Consider the following 20020-nt stretch of genomic DNA (forward strand, 5'->3'; position numbering starts at 1 on the left):
GATGTTTCTTGTATGCTAAGAGAGAAAAGGGTTTAAAAAATACTAAAGTAGGGTTACATATATTGCAGCGTATCTAAAGTGTTACATTTAACGACCACACAAAAAATTGAACCTGGTGTAATTGGGCTAGTCATAGGGTAATTACTAGATTTATGTATTTAAAAAAATCTTAAATTCATAATGTACTGCAGGCGGTGTAAGCAGGTAATGGACACAAACTTTTTTCAAGCCCCATACGGTACGTACTTGGGTAAAATGCCACCAGCGCACGGTGCACTAGGAGCGAATGGGGCGGCCCTGGGCGCGCCCCGCCCCCACCCGTCCTGAAGGCCAGCTACTGGGGGGGCGGGGACTAGGGGGGGTCCCACCTGGGCGACAGCTGCCCAGCAGCATTCGCACCGCCCAACTCAGACCGCGGAGAGGCTGGCCATCTCCGGTCCGACTCCCGGCGCCTCTCTGCCGCCACCTCTCCAGCCATGAAGATGCACTTCTGCATCCCGCTGTCCCAGCAGCTCCCCGACACGCTCGGGGGCGCTACGTGGTGCGCCTGGGGCCCGGGGCGGGCTGCGCAGGGCGGGGGCCGGTGGCAATGGTCAGCTGCTCCCCGCGCAAACCCGGGGCGGGGTGCCTGTGTGTTTGCAGCTGTACTCCGTGTATCTGGATGGCTTCCTCTTTTGCAAGGTGCGCTACAGCCAGCTGCATGGTTGGAATGAACAGGTGAGCGAGTTGGAGGCAGGTGGGGAAAAGTGTGCAAGGGCCTGGGTCGTGTGACTCTGGCAAGACTCTGGACCTTTCAGTGCCTCAGGCTTCTCATTTGTGAAATGGGTTGTAGCAAGAGTAAGTGTGAATTGCTTGCCATACAGCCCCACAAATACTTGAAGACTTGTGGCTCCTAATTATTTACAGCTGTGAGATGTGGGCCCCGGCAGGGCACTGGGGTTCTGGTGGACTCCATTTAAGTGCCCTCTGTTCCCCAGGACAATGCCCCTTCCCCTTCAAAATTAAGCAAGCGGAGTCTAGACCAACGTATAGAGTTTTAGGAAGCTTATGCAGGGATATTTAATTTCCTCTCTGGTCTAGGTTGGTGGCTCACACCTGTAATCCCAGCACTTTAGAAGGCCGAGACAGGAGGATCACTTGAGGCCAAGAGTTCTAGACCAGCTTGGGCAACTTGTGAGATCCTCATCTCTACAAAGAATAATTGAAAAAAATAGTTAGGCATGATGGTGATGTGACTGTAGTCCTAGCTTCTGGGGAGGCCGAAGCAGGATGATTGCTTGAGTCTGGGAGTTGGAAGCTGCAGTGAGCCACATTAACACCAGTGTACTCCAGTCTGGGCGACAGAATGAGACTCTGTCTCAATTCAAAGGAAAAAAAAAAGAAAAGATAATCTCCTTTTCTCTACAGTTTCTTAAGCTTACCCTTTAAAAAGGTGTGTCTCCATTTTTGTTTTTAAATGGCCTTATTCACAAGCTGTAAGTACTGGCAGGCTGGGAACCCAGGAAACAGATGACTTATCAAGTTAGAAGGCCATTTTCTACCTTAATTACTCACCCTGATATCTGGACAGTACTTACTCTGAGAGGCAGACTGATTTATTAGTCCATTCTAATAGGTTTTATTGTTCTTACACTCTTATAAGTCATAAGTCTTCAAAATGAATCAGAGGAGTGAATGGAAGTTTGAAAATAAACTTTACCCTCCTTCCCCTGCTCTATGAATTTTTCTTTCAGTTTTAGATTCTGAGGAACACATACCTAAAGTTAAAAAGAAAAGTGTACAGAAGACAGAAAAAAACTTGCCCAGAGGCAACAGCTATTAGCATTCTGCAGGAGAATCTTTTCAGACAGTCTGCGGGCTTCTAGTGAGCGGGCACACCAGTTTACTTAGACCTGTCTTCTTGTTGATGGGCAGCTCAGTTTGATTTTTCTGCTACTAAAATGGTCACTACAGAGAGCCTTCTTGCTTATACACCATGGTACATTGGAAAAGTCCTTTTTTTTTTTTTTCAGATGGTCTCACTTTGTCACCCTTGGTAGAGAGCTGTGGCGTCACAGCTCACAGCAATCTCAAAAATTCCTGGGCTTAAGCGATTCTCTTGCCTCAGCCTCCCAAGTAGCTGGGACTGCAGGTGCCCACCACAAAGCCTGGCTATTTTTAGAGACGAAGTCTCACTTTGGCTCAGGCTGGTCTTGAACCTGTGAGCTCAGGCACTCCTCCTGCCTTGGCCTCCCAAGTGCTGGGATTACAGGCGTGAGCCACCACACCTGGTGAAAAGTCCATTTTAAAGGTATGATTAAGTATCTTTGGTATCCACAAGAAAGCAGTTGCAATGTAGTTATTAGTTAATTTGAGTGGTCATCTTTGTATTAGTAGTGCCTGCAACACAGTATAGAATGTAGAGAGGCAGAGGCATGGACTCAGACTTCTGAAAGGTGAGACGCTACTTGCAAGTAAGTAGGAGGAGTGAGTAAGTGGGGAGTTATGAGGAATACAGAGACAGGTGGAGGGGAATCTGAAAGGGAGAGAAAAGAGGCTGTTTTAGGCATTTGGAGGCAGAAGTTATGGTACCATCTCCCACGCTCTTCTGTCCTGCAGTGTGATGTGGGAAAAGGGAGGTAACCATCTCCAGGAGCAAATCAGGAGGCAGCAGAGCGCTGGGACAGATCCACTGGCTGAATGCCTCACCTCTCCCTCTGCCCAATTTTCTCAGTAGAAGTAAGAAGCAAGTAGGTCGTTATGGATGTCAATCTCCCAGAATGCTTGTGAAGACCAAGGACCAGTTTCTCTCAGAGCCTGGCGCATTAAACACTCTCAGTAAACATTAGCTGACTCAGAGGCTTCAGGAATCCCTGAATTTGGCCCTCCTTAACCAACAGACTCAGAGAAATGCTTAATTTCAGGAAAACAAACTAATCAAACCCTAACAGGTCCAGAATCAGAGACATGAATTGTGTAAACTTTTATTCTTCATCTTCTATTTGAGAAGTCATGAATAAGAAACTTTTTTAGTCACAACAGGGGCCCTTAAATACTGAATTGCTACAGCTTAGAGCCCCCAGTGGGGCAGGCAATAGATTTTATTTTTTTATTTTTTTTTATTAAATCATAACTGTATACATTGATATGATCATGGGGCATCATACACTCGCTTCATAGACCATTTGACACATTTTTATCACAATGGTTAACATAGCCTTTCCGGCGTTATCTCAGTTACTGTAAAAAAAACATTTACATTCCATCTTAGGATTTAAAAAAAATGGAAGTGTTCATTAAAATCTATTAATGAAATCTAATTAAATCTATAGATTTTAATGAACACTTCCATTTTTTTTAAATCCTAAGATGGAGATTTCTTTATCCAGTTTCCAATTTCGTTACACTTTATGTTTATCATTTCCCCCTTTTCATATGAACTACTACATTTTTAAAGAAACGATTTAGATCTTAGATGGTTATTGATCTTCTTAATTTTAAACATTAACTAGCGAGCAGTTACCATGTGCTGAGATTGGTGCCAAACACTTTACAGGTAATAGCTTCATTTTTATAAGCATCTTGAGCTGGGATTATAATTAGTCCCATTTAACAGATGAAGAAACTGAAACACAATTTTTCTGAAGTCATAGAGTTAGTGTTGTGGTCAGGATTTGATTTCCAAGACTTACATTGTGTGGTTTCTTTCTAAAGTTGACAAAATAAATTGTGTCAGTGAAATAATGAGTCAAATGACTGAGTTCTAAACTAACATGTTTGTACTATATTTTGGAATAATGTAATAAAAGTTCCCAATTTTAGGGGTTCAGTATGATTAATTTTAGTAAATGTATGCGATTACCACCATCATGATCAACATTTTAAAAAGTTCTCTCACTCTAAAAGTCTCCCTTATCAGGACCTGGAGCAGCGGCTCATACCTGTAATCCTAGCACTCTGAGAAGCTGCAGCAGGTGGATTGCCTGAGCTCAGGAGTTCAAGACCAGCCTGAGCCAGAGTGAGACCCCCATCTCTAAAAATAGCCCGGCACTTTGGCAGGCACCTGTAGTCCCAGCTACTCAGGAGGTTGAGGCAAAAGAATCAGTTGAGCCCAAGAGTTTGAGGTTACTGTGAGCTATGACGAGCACTCTTCTGAGAGCAAGAGTAAGACTGAGTCTCAAAAAAAAAAAAAAAGTATAAAAGTCTCCTTGTCATCTTTGCTCTTGATCCCTCCAGCCACCCTTGGTCCCAGGCAACTAGTATCTACTTTCTGTTATGACAGTTTCAGGCACAGGATTTTGTTCAAGCTGCCCAGCCCATTTTATAGATACAGAATCTGAGCAAAGCTGCAAGTTAAATCTGAATTTCAGATTTTCCACTGGTATAAACTATTTATAATGTGCTAAACAGTTTATAGTATAAGTATGTTCCATGTACTATTGGGGCATGCTGTATTTTGTCTGGCTACCCTAAGTCTGAGACTTAAAGATTGGCTGACCTTTCCTAGCCTCTTCTCAACTAGTTTTTATTCTTCCTATTCAATAGAGGGCATGAAATGGCTAAGAATTCTCTTTTTTTTTCTGTTCAGACACATTTTTTAATAGGGAAAATAGATGTAATGGGCTTAAAAGCAATCAGATGCTGAAACTGAACAGGAGGGTGAGAACTGTGTCACTTGTCACCATGGCTAACAATGCAATGGAAAAAAAAACAGTAACTAAGTACAAAAATAGCCTGGAGCTCCCAGAGAGAGTTGCCTACTTCCAGACAGGTGTGCATGGTGGGTGCCCCCTGCAGATAGTGTGAGGTCAGTTCCAGGTCACTGAGGGAGATGGGAGACCTGAAACAGGGGATGAGGGGATGTGGGTTCCGGAGGAGAGCTGCTGGAGCCAGAGTCCGGAGGCCTCACTCCAGGTTGGCCTCCACCTGCTCAGAGCACTGCAACTTGTTATGCTCTCATTGGCAAATGGCGTTGGCATACTCCACCACTAGCTTATCCATCCACGTCAGGGGCTCAGGGAACAGCACAGCACCCTCAAAGAAGCCCACGTGGCCCCCATGTAGAGGCAGCACAAACATGACATTCTCCCATTTCTCTGAAAGAGATTTGGGGATAGTTAGAAGACCTTCATGCACCAAAGGGTTCTCAGCTGCATTAACCAGCATGAGAGGCACATACATCGTGTGCAGGGATCTCATGCAGCTTTCTTCCTCCTAATGTGCCTCCAGGGAGTTGTAGCCATGAAACTTCCTCATCACGTTGTTGTCAATTTGCATCAGGGATGTTGCTGTGTAGAGTTGGCTCAAGTCTGTGTCCTCCAGGCACTGGGGTTTCTTAACTTGGTCTCCAAAAAGAGCTTGCGGCATACTCAAAAGACACTTCCAATCTGTCAAGAATTACATGATGAACCTTTTAGAGTAATCAGTAGCAAGACCAGGCCCTTCAACAAAACAAATGTTCCTTGGGAGTTCTTTTGACTCAACAGGTGCAGGAAGGTAAACCGAGGACGTGAGGCTAAGAATTCTTCACCCGATTTAGTACAAAGCACTGTACAAAAATAATAATAACAAGGCTGTGTGTGTTTGGTGAGTATAAGTTTATCTCCTGGGAAGGTCTGCATCCTTATAGAGTGGTTTTCATCCTATAGAATTAGCTGATTTATTCATTTACTTAAATGTTTACTGAGTTTCTGTTATATGCCATGTACTCTGTTAAATTAGGTGCAGACAGTGACTTTGAGGTTTGGCTTTAGGAATCAGATTTATACTTGGTTGGGTAACTCTGAGGTTGAGGAGCAGCCCCTGGTGCAGATAAGGTAGCCCCTGGTCCACATCAGGGTATGTGGAGAGCTAATGCACAAAGACTGGACCTGGGAAAGAGATGGCATGTCTGTGTGAGCTCAACTGTCCCCCATGGAGATTCTCTTTTGATGGGGTCAAACTTGTGGAGTTGATGGTTGACTTTTGGCTGACTTAACTACTCCGTTTACTGTTTGTTTATTTTCCCTCTTAGACCAGTATCAGAGAAGGGCGGGAAGAGATGCCTTGAGAAGTCAGGTCAGGTTGTAAAACCTGCTGGGAAGGTTTGCTCTGTGATAGATGTTAGAACCTTGCTCCTTGTTGCCTCTTCCCCGACTCTTGGCCTCAGCTCTGCATCAAGATGCTCTCCTGCAGATGGAGAAGACAGGCAGCCTGTTGACTCAAGGCTGCTGTGATTAGCACCAATTTGAGAGCATCTGTGACATTTATGAACACATGCCAAAGAAGATAACTGCCTTTTAAAGATCATTTAATCAGTTAATCAAGAGATAATTGCATGCAAGAAGACAACTTTCTGTTTCTATTTAATAGAATTAGTAGAGATGGGGGTGCATAAATCCCAGGTTGTTTGAGCAGCTCTGCCTGGGTTGATACTCCACCTGAGATGCCTTTGGACATCTGTCATAGCAGAAAAATGTCTTTGAATTTAAAAGAAACCAAATTGTTGCTGTAATATTTTATACTAGGAGAGGTTGCAAGTTTAGATGGTTACAGATATTACAAGTAATTTATTACTTCTTTTTTCCAAAATCAATTTTAGGTCATGATTTTCTTTTTCCTATTTTTTAAAATTTGTTTTAGAAATCTTTTTTAGATCATGAAGTTGGGCAAATAACTTAGGTGAGGGATAGTGGGGTGTGGTGGAATAGTTTTAACAAATTGTTGCTTGAGGGAGTGTGACCCATTGATTTAAGATGTTTGGATTTTTAAAAATAAGCCAGAACATCAGGGTTTTTTTTTTAATAAACTATTTTTTGGAGAAGTTTTGGTTTACAAAAAAGATAGTACAGAGTTCCCACACAGTCCACATCCTATTCCTTCTATTATTAAGATTTTCCATTAGGGCCCTGTGCTATGGCTCATACCTATAATCCTAGCACTCTGGGAGGCTGAGGCAGATGAATTGCTTGAGCTCATGAGTTCAAGGCCAGCCTAAGAGTCAGACCCCATTGTACTTAAAATGAAAATGAAAAACTGAGGCAAGAGGATCTCTTGAGCCCAAGAGTTTGAAGTTGCTATGAGCTATGATGCCATAGCACTCTACCAAGGGTGACAAAGTGAGACTCTGTCTCAAAAAAAAAAAAAAAAAGATTTTCTATTAGTATGGTACATTTGTTACAGTCAATGAACCAGAGATACCTGCATTTATTATCAAAAATTTGGGTAGGGAGATGGGAATCTTGCTGTGTTGCCCAGGCTGGTCTCCAAATCCTGGCCTCAAGAAACCTCCTGCCTCAACATACATAGCCACCACACTCAACCTCAGATGTGATACATTATCACGGTGGTGATACATTATTATTATTACTGTTATATTAACTACAGTTCATAGTTTATTCAGACTTCCTTTGTTTTTTGTTTGTTTGTTTGTTTTGTTTTCTTCTGTTTTGTAGAGACAGAGTCTTACTTTACCGCCCTTGGTAGAGTGCCATGATGTCACAGGACTCACAGCAACCTCCAGCTCTTGGGCTCACACTATTCTCCTGCCTCAGCCTCCCAAGCAGCTGGGACTACAAGCGCCCGCCACAACGCCCGGCTATTTTTTTTTGTTGTTTTTTGGCTGGGGCTGGGTTTGAACCCGCCACCCTCGGTGTATGGGGCCAACGCCCTACTCATTGAGCTACAGGTGCCTAATGTCTTATTTCTGTTCCAGGATCCCAGCCAGGGTACAACATGACATTTAGTCATCCCATCCCCTTAAGTTCTTGTTGACAGTTTCTTAGCCATTTCTTATTTTTAATGACCTTGATAGTTTTGAGAAGTACTCGTCAGATATTTTGTAAGCTATCCCTCTGTTAGAATTTGTCTTATGTTTTTCACATGATTGGACAGGAATGATAGGATTTGGGAATGAAGACCCCAGAGACAAAGTGCCATTCTACTCACCATATCAAGGGTACCTGCTATCAACCTGACTTATCCCTCTAGATCTCCACCCCCATCACCTGGCTGAAGTAGTGTTTGTCACATTTCTTTACTCTAAAGTGATTTTTTTCCTCCCTTCCATAGCGCCCTCTTTGGAAGGAAGTCTCTATGTGCAGCCCAGTCTTAAGGACTGAGGATTTATGGCCCCCTTCTGAGGAAAAAGCATCTGCATAAATTATCTGGTATTCTTCTGCACAGGAGATGTGTCTATTCTTTCCTACTTATCTTTCAGTAATTGTATCTGTAAGGACTCCTGGGTATTTGCCTTATACTTTGGGTTATACATTTTTGGTTTTTGTTTAGTTTTTGAGACAGTCTCACTCTTGCCCTGGGTAGAGTGCCATGGCATCATATCTCACAGCAACCTCAGTCTCTTGGGGCTCAAGCAGTCCTCTTGCCTCAGCCTCCCAAGTGGCTGGGACTACAGGCACCCACCGCAATGCCCAGCTAGTTTTGCTACTTTTAGTAGACGTGGGGGTCTCACTCTTGCTCAGGCTGATCTCGAATTCATGAGTTCAACCAATCCACCGGCCTCAGCCTCCCAGAGTGCTGGGATTACAGGTGTGAGCCACGGTGCCTGGCCTGGGTTACTTTCTGGAGCTACAAGATGCTCCAGGCTCATCTTGGGTATCTCCTGCTTGAGTGCCAGAGTCCACCACTGCCCCACAGATCCCTGGTTGCTTCTCTTGGAGAATGGTATTAAAAACAGGGATCTGAACCCTAAGTATGCTCGTTACTACTGCAGCGACAGAGCAAGGAAATACATGTGTGTGTACTACCCATATATACAGGCGTATTGATAAATATTTCTATATGTAACCATCTGTGTCTACATTAAGGTAAACATGAAGTTGTATTAATGTATCTTACGCTAATGCATTGCTACTGGGTCTTCCCAGTAACTACAACAGTGAGAAACCTGACTTCCACTGTCTGCCATTCATTTACTTAATTGTTCGATTCTGTATGTAGACGCAGGAGAGTCAGAATGGCTAACTCTCATGGGAAACAACTTTATCAACTAGACTGTGGTGGTTATACCTTTAGTTTGACAGGCCCCATTCATTTCCAAAGTTACTTAAGGTCAGTATTTTTGCCTCATGACTGTCAAGGATGTGGTTTCATATATTTTTAGTATAGTTTTATAACATTCTGCATTCTTTCCTGGGATTCCCCTAGTCTCCTAAATGATTTTTTTAAAATACACGTGTTTGCATATAGTAAGCTTCTATTGTAAAGTTCAGTGGATTTTGACTAACGCACAGTGTCGTGGATCCACAATGGTAGTATAATATGGAATAGTTTTATTGCCCTAAGAAATTTTGTGTGATTCCCCTATTCAGTAAAATCTTGGTGGCTATTGATCTTTATATAAGTGTCTATACTTTTTCCTTTTCCAGAATGTCATATAATTCAAATCATACAGTATGTAGCTTTTGCAGACTGGCTCTGTCACTCAGCAATACGCATTTAAGGTTCATTTGTGTCTTTCTATGGTTTGGTAGTTCATTGCCTTTTATTGCTGAATAATACTCCATTGTACGGATACATCACAGTTTGTTTATCCACCCACATATGGAAGGAGATATTTGTTGCTTTCAGTTTTGGGGGATTAGGAATAAAGCTGCTATGAATTTTCTTTCACTTTTTTTTTTTTCATTTTTACCATTTCTATCAATCCTGGCCTAACTGCTATGAACTTTCACATGCAGGTTTTTGTGTGAACATATTTTTCAGATCAGTTGGGTAAATACTTATGGCTGTATTCTATAGTAAGATTATGGTTAGCTTTATAAGAAATTGTCAAGCTGACGTCCAAAATGGGTGAACTGTTTTGTACTCCCTATAAGACATAATTAAAAATTTTTTAAATCACAAAAATAAGTGTTGGCATCACATTCAAATTCTCTAAAAATCAAACAAATGATAGCCACATAAAAAGCATCAGGGGGCTGTATTTTGCCCAAAGACAGGCAGTTAATAAACTTTCTGGACATGAGACTAGTACTGTCCAATAGGACTTTCTGTGCTGTGGGAAATGCTCTATCTTGCTTTGTCCAATTTGATACCAACTGCAACATTTCATGTGATTACTGAACATTTGAAACATGGCTTGTAAGACTGAAGCATTAAATTTTAAATTTTTATTTTAATTAATTTTTTTTGGTTGTTGCAGTTTGGCCCGGGCCGGGCTTAAATCTGCCACCCTCAGTATATGGGGCCAGCACCCTACTCACTGAGGCACAGGTGCTGCCCTTTTATTTTAATTAAGTTTAAATTTACTCACTGGTGTCTATTGGCCACCATATCACATGGCACAGTTCTAGGTTATCATAAGGATTTGGGCTTTTACTAGAGCGAGATGGGAAGCCGTGGAGCCTTAAATTATCTGACTTAAGGTTTTTTTGTTTTGTTTTGTTTTCTTCAAGTATTGTCTTAGAGGCTGTGTTAGGATTAGACTGAAGGAGCCATGGTGGAAGCAGAGAGACTTGTTGGAAGGTCGTGGCAATAATCTAGAAAAGAGATGGCAGTGGCTTGGCCTGGGACACTGGTGGTAGGGGTGGAGAGGTGTGGTTAGCTCCTAGATGTCCTTTAAAGTGAGAGCCCATGCAAGGTAAGTATTCGCCGAATATTTACTGTATTTGTGACCAAGACCGTGGAATTTTTTTTTTTTTTGATAGAGAGTCTCACTCTGTCACCTTCAGTAGAATGCTGTGGTGTCATAGCTCACAGCAACCTCAAACTCTTGGGCTCAAGTGTTCCTCTAGCTTCACCCTCTGGGGTAGCTGGGACTACAGGTGCCCACCACAACACCTGGCTATTTTTAGAGACAGGATCTCACTCTTTCTCAGGCTGGTCTGGAACTCCTGAAGCTCAAGCAGTCCACCCACCTTGGCTTCCCCACCTTCTCATTCCAGGCGTGAGCCACCCCGCCCAGCCTTTAAAGACCATGGAGTTAAAATTCTTGTCTGTTTGCAGCCTCATGTCTCTTAGACCTGCTTCATTTTCTTTAACCCCTGACTATAGTATTATAATAAGAGTTCAGCCTTCTTGCTCAGAAGGTACCATGTTAAAAACCTGACTAGGTTTCTGAGTTTCTTTTTTCTTATTTTAAAGAACATAATGCTACTACCTTCACGCTGCCACTGCAACTGCAAGGAAGACATTGCAAAAAGAAGAGTTTTGGTTCTTACTTTAAAAATTGTTTTTCTTTGCATCTACTGTTAAAGTTTCATAAAAATAATTACCAGTATGATCATGGGTCATGTATGGTTGGGTGGGAGGGAAGGGCTGGACTGGGTTTTAGGGATCGTACATCAATAGGAATTCCATCACCAGCAGTGTCCAATAGAAATATAATGTGAACCATCTATGTAATTTAAAATTTTCTAGTAGTCACGTTAAAAAGAGTAAAAAGAAACAGATGGAGGCTGGGCATGGTGGCTTGTGCCTATCATTATCACTCATGCTATCACTCTCGGAGGCTGAGGGTAAGGATTGCTTAAAGCCAGAAGTTTGAGACCAGTCTGAGCAAGAGTGAGACCCTGTATCCACAAAAAAAAAAAAAAAATAGAAAAATTAGCTGGGCATAGTGGCAGGCACCTGTTTTCCCACCTACTTGGGAGGCTGAGGCAGGAGGATTGCGTAAGCCCAGGAGTTTGAGGATGCTGTGGGTTCATTACGCCACTGCCCTCTAGCACTCTAGCACAGGCAACAGAGAAAGATTCTGTCTTTAAAAAAAAAATAGAGGAAGGAATGAGGATTAATTTTAGTTTATTTTATTTGATACAATATATCCAAAATATGATATTATTTAAACATGTAAATGATATAAAAATTATCAGTGCGATAAGATGATTCACATTCTCTTTTCTTTGAAATTTAAACTGGATCGCTTCTCAGCCTTTTGGCTAAGGTCAAGTGTAATATCTGTTCTTATCAGTTTAATATCTGATACATCCTCTATCTGAGGATAATGTATTAAATGGAGTTTTGGAGCAGGGAGTTGGAATAGAAGCTTGCTCCATCCACTCCACAAATTGACCCGGTATTGCAGGAACAGTCCTCCCCAACTTTTTCATACGGCTGAGTGTAGTGGCTCACACCTGTAATCCTAGCATTTTGGGAGGCCGAGGCAGGTGTATTTCTTGAGCTCAGGAGTTCAAGACCAGCCTGAGCAAGAGTGAGACCTTGTCCCTACTAAAAATAGAAAAAACTAGCCAGGTGTTGTGGTAGGTGCCTGTAGCTACTCAGGGGTCTGAGGCAAGAGGATTACTTGAGCCCAGGAGTTTGAGGTTGCTGTGAGGTATGATGATGCCACGGCACTCTACCCAGGGCCAAAAAAAAAAAAAAAAAAAAAACCACTAGAGTGCAGTTTATGCTTACAGCTCGTCTCAATTCAGACTAGTCACATTTCATGTGCTTAGAAGCCACAGGTCACTAAAGGCCACCACGTTAAATAGCAGAGCTGTCAACATTTGTCAAGTTCATATTTGGTGGAGGAATTAAGTTCCTAATTTTCACCATTGATATCAGATATTTGTGAAATAAGAAAATAGTGTGTGATATGAGTGCATAATATTATAAAACAGATGAAAAATAAAAATGCATCCCCATTCTACTACCAAACTTAGACTGGAGTTTTCAGTCTGTGATAAGTCTAGAAACATCTCCAGAACTGAGAGATGCTGAGATAAATTTCTTATTAATGAATATATATATATATTTATCTCAGTATATATATATATATATATATATATACTGAGATAAATATATATATAAATTCCTTATCAAATTATAAATTAAATTTATTTAATAAATTTAAATTTAAATTTAATTTAAATTTATTTATATAAATTTATTATATAAATTATAAATTCCTTATCAAATTATAGGCTGGGCTCATGCCCGTAATCCTAGCACTCTGGGAGGCCGAGGTGGGTGGATTTCCCAAGCTCATGGGTTCAGACTAGCCTGAGCAAGACGCAAGACCCCATCTCTAAAAATAGCTGGATGTTTTGGCAGGTGCCTATAGTCTCAGCTACTCAGGAGGCTGAGGCAAGGGGATCGTTTGAGCCCAAGAATTTGAGGTTTCTGTGAGCTATGATGCCAGGGCATTCTACCAAGGGGGACAAAGTGAGATTCTGTCTCAAAAAAAAAAAAAAAAAGAAAGAAAATCAAATTATCCTCTTTTTCTCCTTTTGGCTACCAAAAAGGATTAAATAAGGTCAGCTAGGATAAGACTTGTCCTAAAAAGAGACTTTAGTAGCTCATCAACCTTGAATTGGAGGCTCACTTGTCTTAACTATGTGCTTTCTGGATCTTTCAGCTGAGGAGGGTCTTTGGAAATTGTTTGCCACTCTTTCCACCAAAATATTATCTGGCAATGACCACATCCATGGCTGATGAGAGGAGGGACCAGCTGGAACAATATTTGCAAAATTGTATGTATTTGGATTTTTTAACATTTATTGTATTATAGGTTACACAAAATTCCCCTGCTTAAAGTGTGCAAATCAATGTTTTTTACTACAATTATCTAATTTTGCAGTCATCACCATAATCTAGTTTTAGATATTGCCATCACCCCATAAAGAAACCTTAAACCCATTAACAGTCACTCCCTATTCCCCTCCCCCACTAGGCCCTGGGAACCACTACTCTAATTTTTATCTCTAGAGATTTGCCTGTTCTGGACATTTGATACATGTGGAATCAAATAGGTGTTCGTCGTATTTGGTTTTAAAAAATGCTTTGTTTAGGGGTGCTGTTTTGGCTTTGACTATGGAAGTGGAAGAAATGCTATCTGAATCAAGAATGAACAAAGGGATAAGTTGAATTGTTTATAGGGAAGCTCCTGTTATAAGAAAGATCTATCAGAGATCTTTATTAGCAGGGCCAGAGACGGGACTGCCATCTCAGTGCTTTCAGGAAGCCAGGCTAGGGCACCAAGGAGACTCAGCAGTCTGCTATAGCCACCGCCAGGCTCACAGTGCAACAGCCTCACGACAGCCCGGGTCTGAAAACACTGTCACAGCAAAACTATGGTTGGCCACATTCAGCTCTCAGAGAAAAGACGGTATTGAAGGGAAATAGCAAAACTGACAATTAAATACTGAAATTTTTTAAATTAGAAAAGTCTAAACACATATTTTAGAAAATATAAATCATGCAAAAGAATATACAATGAAAAGTAGTTTCCCTTCCACTCTGGCCCCCAGGTGACTTGTGTGTTCCCCAGAAATGATCCATGTGCACACTGGTTTGCATGAGGGTCCCTTTGTGTTCAACACAAATTAAAGTTTACATATTTTTCTATACCTGATTTTTTAAGAACTTTTTATTCTGGAAGTTTGATTTGTAGAAAAGTTTCAAACATTATGAAAAGAATATTTGTTTGTTTTTTTTTTGTTTGTTTGTTTTGAGACAGAGCCTCAAGCTGTTGCTCCGGGTCAAGTGCTGTGGCATCACAGCTCACAGCAACCTCCAACTCCTGGGCTCAAGCAATTATTTTGCCTCAGCCTCCCAAGTAGCTGGGACTACAGGCGCCCACCACAACGCCCAGCTATTTTTTGGTTGCAGCCGTCATTGTTGTTCGGCGGGCCCGGGCTGGATTCAAACCTGCCAGCTCAGGTGTACGTGGGTTGCGCCTTAGCTGCTTGAGCCACAGGCGCTGAGCCATGAAAAGAATATTTGTATGCTTGTCACTCATATTTCCCAAATGTTAACATTTTACATCTGCACTACCACTCTCTTTCTTATGTGTATGTATATATTATGACTCTCTCTCTCTCTCTCTCTCTCTATATATATATATATATATATATAATTTTTTGGAAACACTTGAGAATTACGAGCCTAGGCCATTTTATCCTTAAACATTTCTGTGTGTATTTCCTAAGATTCAGGACACTCTCTTATATAACCATAATGTAGTTATCAAAATCAGGAAATCAATAATGTTATCTAGAGCCCATATTTAAACTTTGTCAACTATCACACTAATGTCTTTCATAGCTAAAGAAAAAAGTTTTTCTGGCTCAGTGCCTGTAGCTCAGTGGTTAGGGTGCTGGCCACATACATCGGAGCTGGCTGGTTTGAACCCTGCCTGGGCCTGCTAAACAACAATGACAACTACAACAACAACAACAAACTAGCCAGGCATTGTGGCGGACACCTGTAGTCCCAGCTCCTTGGGAGGCAGAGGCAGGAGAATCCCTTGAGCCCAGGAGTTGGAGGTTGCTGTGAGCTGTGATACCATAGCACTCTACCCAAGGCGACAGCTTGAGGCTCTGTCTCAAAAAAAAAAAAAAAAATATATATATATATATATATCTTAGAGCTCATTCTATGTCAGCAACTATAGATTTATCTCATTTTATTATAGCTGCATTTTTTTCAAGCACAGTAGGTGAAAATTCTAGAAGCCATCTATTTCCCATTTGTTTCTAATAATGGAAACCGGTGTGGGATAAACAGTAATGGCGGAGGCTGTGGCTCCAGGAACAACAGCCACAACATCAGGAGCAGGAGCGGCAGCGGCGGTGGTGGCAGCGGCCTCCCCCGCCCCTCTCCCCACAGTCGCCGCCCCGTCCCCGGGGGCGGGAGGAGGAGGAGGCGGCAGCGGCAGCGGCTGGACTAAACAGGTCACCTGCAGGTATTTTATGCATGGGGTTTGTAAAGAAGGAGATAACTGTCGCTACTCTCATGACCTCTCTGACAGTCCATATGGTGTAGTGTGCAAGTATTACCAGCGAGGGTACTGTATTTATGGAGACCGCTGCAGATATGAACATAGCAAGCCATTGAAACAGGAAGAAGCAACTGCTACAGACCTAACTGCAAAGTCATCTGTTGCTGCTTCCTCAAGTCTCTCTTCAGTTGGACCACTTGTTGAAATGAATACCGGTGAAGCTGAGTCAAGAAATTCAAACTTTAAAAGTGTAGGAGCTGGTCCAGAGGACTGGGTGAATGTTATTGAGTTTGTTCCTGGACAACCCTACCGTGGGCGTACTGCGCCTTCCTGCCCTGAAGCACCCCTGCAGGGCTCAGTAACCAAGGAAGAATCAGAGAAAGAGCAAACCGCTGTGGAAACAAAGCAGCAGCTTTGCCCTTATGCTGCCGTGGGAGAGTGCCGATATGGGGAAAACTGTGTATATCTCCACGGGAACTCATGTGATATGTGTGGGCTGCAGGTCCTACATCCAATGGATGCTGCCCAGAGATCGCAACACATAAAATCTTGCATTGAGGCCCATGAGAAGGACATGGAGCTCTCGTTTGCTGTGCAGCGCAGCAAGGACATGGTGTGTGGGATCTGCATGGAGGTGGTGTAGGAGAAAGCCAACCCCAGTGAGCTCCGCTTCGGGATCCTCTCTAACTGCAACCACACCTACTGTCTCAAGTGCATTCGCAAGTGGAGGAGTGCTAAGCAATTTGAGAGCAAGATCATAAAGTCCTGCCCAGAACGCCGGATCACATCTAACTTTGTCATTCCAAGTGAGTACTGGGTGGAGGAGAAAGAAGAGAAGCAGAAACTCATTCAGAAATACAAGGAGGCAACGAGCAACAAGGCGTGCAGGTATTTTGATGAAGGACGTGGGAGCTGCCCATTTGGAGGGAACTGTTTTTACAAGCATACATACCCTGATGGCCGTAGAGAGGAGCCACAGAGACAGAAAGTGGGAACATCAAGCAGATACCGGGCCCAACGAAGGAACCACTTCTGGGAGCTCATTGAGGAAAGAGAGAACAGCAGTCCCTTTGACAACGATGAAGAGGTTGTCACCTTTGAGCTGGGCGAGATGTTGCTTATGCTTTTGGCTGCAGGTGGGGACGATGAACTGACAGACTCTGAAGATGAGTGGGACTTATTTCATGATGAGCTGGAAGATTTTTATGACTTGGATCTATAGCAACCTTGCGTGGTGCGTGGACTGGTCTGCTGAGCCCCAGACAGTATCTGTCCCCTGTGCTGGCGTGGCAGTGCCTGTGTTTCTCTCCTAGGCAGGCCTATCAACTCCAGGTGCTGTCCTAATAATTTTTACCCAGAACCTGTCTTCTCAATCCCTCACCTTTCCCCCAACGAGTGTGTTGTTTTCTCTGTTTAAAAAAGTTACAAAAATAAATCTTAAAGTTAGAAAAAAAAAATAATGGAAACCATACCTCTTTTTTTTTTTGTATTTCATTGTTGGGGATTCATTGAGGGTACAATAAATCAGGTTACACTGATTGCATTTGTTAGGTGAAGTCCGTCTTGCAATCGTGTCTTGCCCCCAAAAGGTGTGGCACGCACCAAGGCCCCACCCCCTCCCTCCTTCCCTCTCTCTGCTCTTCCTTTCCCCACCCCTTTCTCTCTTGAAACCATACCTCTTTTTAGACATGTTGAATAAGCTCGTTCAAGTTCAAAATGTAATCCCTTTTAAATTTTCATTGTCTCTTGGTTTGTTTTCTCATGTCTTAGCAAAATAGTCCTTTAAGACCTGTCCTTTTTAACAAATGATCACAGAGCTTAAGGGATTACTTTTCCAGGCCTGGTCTTTATCTGTACCATCAGGATGTCTTGTGTACCCTCCTTGACAAGGTCGGGTAAGGAGACCGTTTTGCTTAGCATCATGACTGAGAGCATGGCCATGTAGCTTAGCATCATGATTGAGAGTCATGACCCTTACACCTTGGGTCAAATCCCACTGTTACTCCTCACTGGCCTGTGACCTTGGGCAAGATACTTAACCTGCTTTGAGCTTCAGTTTCTTTCGGTAAAATATTTCCCTCAGGTTTGTCATGGAGATTAAATGAGCTAAAATATACGAAGTGCTTAGCCTAGTACCTGGAACTTAGTAGTCACACAGTAAACACTAGTTGGTGAATACTTTCTGCCACAGTTTTCTCCATCCCCAAGAATCCATGCTAATGGATATATAAAGTTAGTTTTCCCTGTGACATATATGGCAGAAAATAAAGCAAAGGCTTTCCCTCACCCTGAAATCTGAAATTACCCTGTGGAAAGAGGGTATGCCTTTTAGGAAGAGTTTCTCATGTTCAGACACTCTCTGTCTTAGTTTATTTTGAAAACGTGGCATTGTTTGGGAAAGGTAGAACCCGTAGGAAGCCAGTCAGTGATAGTTTTGGCCAGTCAGTGATAGTTTTAATGCTAGTGGAGGTTATTTGATGAAATCAGTAAGACAGCAACAAAAAAAAAAAAGAAGAAGAAAGAAACGTAACAGTGTAATATATGGTAGGTATGTGAGTTAAGCTGAAGTGGGGGCGTCCAGGGCTCGTGGGAAGAGGGGAAAGAGGGGAAGAAGCAGGCTGGGCGTGATGCAGCTCTCACCTGGTCTGGACACCGCACCTGGCCATAGGCATCCAGGGCTTTAAAGCTCAGGGTGAAAATATTTTTGTAAATATTGAAGAAGGAAAGACCTTAGATCTTTCTGCCTTACCATTGCTGAGTTTTTTGTAACTTCTTTTGTAACTTCCTGTCATTTAATCAATGTTTCTCGGTTGATTTAAATTTTTCAAATTACCATGCATCTTGCTAAGCTTGGAGTCCAGACACAAGTTTTAAGACCTTTTGCTGCTCCTTGTTAGCTCCGTTACCCTGGTAAGGCAGCAAATGGGAGTTGCGCAGTGGGGCATGCAGGAATAAGGTAAGATTCCGGAACACTGTAATGGGTTGTAATGAGTTCAGCGTCGTCAGGATTGCCAGGAGGAGGCAAGCACTATGGATTTTCCTGTATTTGAAAGGTCACAACCCCCATCATCTTCAGGGAGGCAGTTGTCTATGGGCAAGGCCATGGAGTGATCTCAGGAGGACAGGGCAATTAATAGGCTCCGCCCAGCCTCTGCTAACAGCTTGCTGTCCTTGTTTTTCAGTGACCATAGACCCAAACGTATTGAGAAGCGATGTCTTCACCGAGTTTTTAAAACTGGTACAGCTGGTAAGCTTCTTTACTGAGGCCGTGACTCCCCCGCAGGACACCTCTCTTCATTAATCACGTGTGCATGCCCATGCTCAGACGTGTGCTGTGGCATCAGCCCCACAGAGCCTGGACTCGGGAAAACTATATTCACTTCAAGTAGATGGAAGGGTGGTTCCTATATTGTTCTTTTGGAGGTTCTGGCAAAGAATCAGGGTGAAGGTCCACAAGAAAGGAGAGGAGGCCAGTCCAGGGACAAGGAAAGACGTTCACAGAGGGGAAAGGAGAATGGAGACTGATCAGGTGTCAGCTCAGCTCCCACAGTTGCAAAGGGCTTTTATTAGCCTTGTAAGAATAGCTGGAATGGGGCAGTGAGCCAGGAGTACATTCAGGGGCTCTTTAGTGCTGGTCACGATTATGAACTTATTCTTGGGACCAGGATTTTGGGTAGGGTGTTTCCAGGAACTCTGGCCATGAGGTACTGCAGGAGTCTGGGGAGGGGGGATTACTGGTTTCTGACCTGATTTGCTAAAATGGCTGCACTCCTGTCAGGGTTATGAGAATTCCTGTCCTGCAGGAGGTTTACTTATTTATTTATTTTGTTTTTTTAATTTTTTAAATTTCTTTTTAATTCTTTTCTTTGAGAGTTTTAGATTCTAGCTGGAAAAGGAGGTATGTCACTTGACCATTGGCTTATTTTGTTAAGCATAGCTTTTTCTATAGCCTAAGAATCATACGTCTCAAAACTGGCCTTGAAGAAGAAAACCCGAGGACATAGTAAAATAACTGCAGCTCTTCTTGCTGAGTGCCCCCTAACAAGTCTGTGATCTTGTTTCTGCAGCTGTAATTTCCAAGCGTAACATGGTGACGACATCAAAACACTGGGCCTTATGCAGCTAATACTCATATATTCTCTGCTCCTAACTTTGTTGTAAATGGGTCATGGAGGCAATTAAGCATGAACAGAATGACATACAGCAACTCCCTTTCATTTGTTGATCTGAGTAACCACTGGCCCCTTGACCCCTAGGCTGACGTTTTGCTAAGTGTGTTTGTTTAGCACATCACTTAATCTAGTCACACATGACTATATGAAAACATTCTGATGCCTGCATGTATGCACTTGACTGAATGGAAAAGCTCTGAAGGGACTGAAG

At 42.6% G+C, this 20020-nt stretch overlaps 1 protein-coding gene, 1 non-coding gene and 1 pseudogene across 2 annotated transcripts; all 3 read left to right on the forward strand.

Annotated features, from left to right (window-relative positions):
• Positions 1–476: 476 nt before the first annotated feature.
• LOC128584493 (sorting nexin-31-like) overlaps positions 477–20020 on the forward strand; it is a 51005-nt pseudogene continuing 31461 nt past the window's right edge.
• On the forward strand, positions 11836–12027 carry LOC128585318 (U2 spliceosomal RNA). The gene has a single exon (XR_008380027.1). It is a non-coding gene; the product is annotated as a U2 spliceosomal RNA (small nuclear RNA).
• Positions 15413–17070, forward strand: LOC128583186 (E3 ubiquitin-protein ligase makorin-1-like). Its single transcript, XM_053587197.1, has one exon. It carries the CDS (start codon positions 15426–15428, stop codon positions 16278–16280), a length of 855 nt encoding a protein of 284 aa, XP_053443172.1. The 5' UTR covers positions 15413–15425; the 3' UTR covers positions 16281–17070.

This window comes from Nycticebus coucang, chromosome 4 (genome assembly GCF_027406575.1).
Source record: "Nycticebus coucang isolate mNycCou1 chromosome 4, mNycCou1.pri, whole genome shotgun sequence".
Lineage (NCBI taxonomy): Eukaryota > Metazoa > Chordata > Mammalia > Primates > Lorisidae > Nycticebus > Nycticebus coucang.

Excerpts from the sequence above, each read along its gene's own strand:
- LOC128583186 (XM_053587197.1), top strand. The coding sequence starts at position 15,426 with ATGGCGGAGGCTGTGGCTCCAGGAACAACAGCCACAACATCAGGAGCA.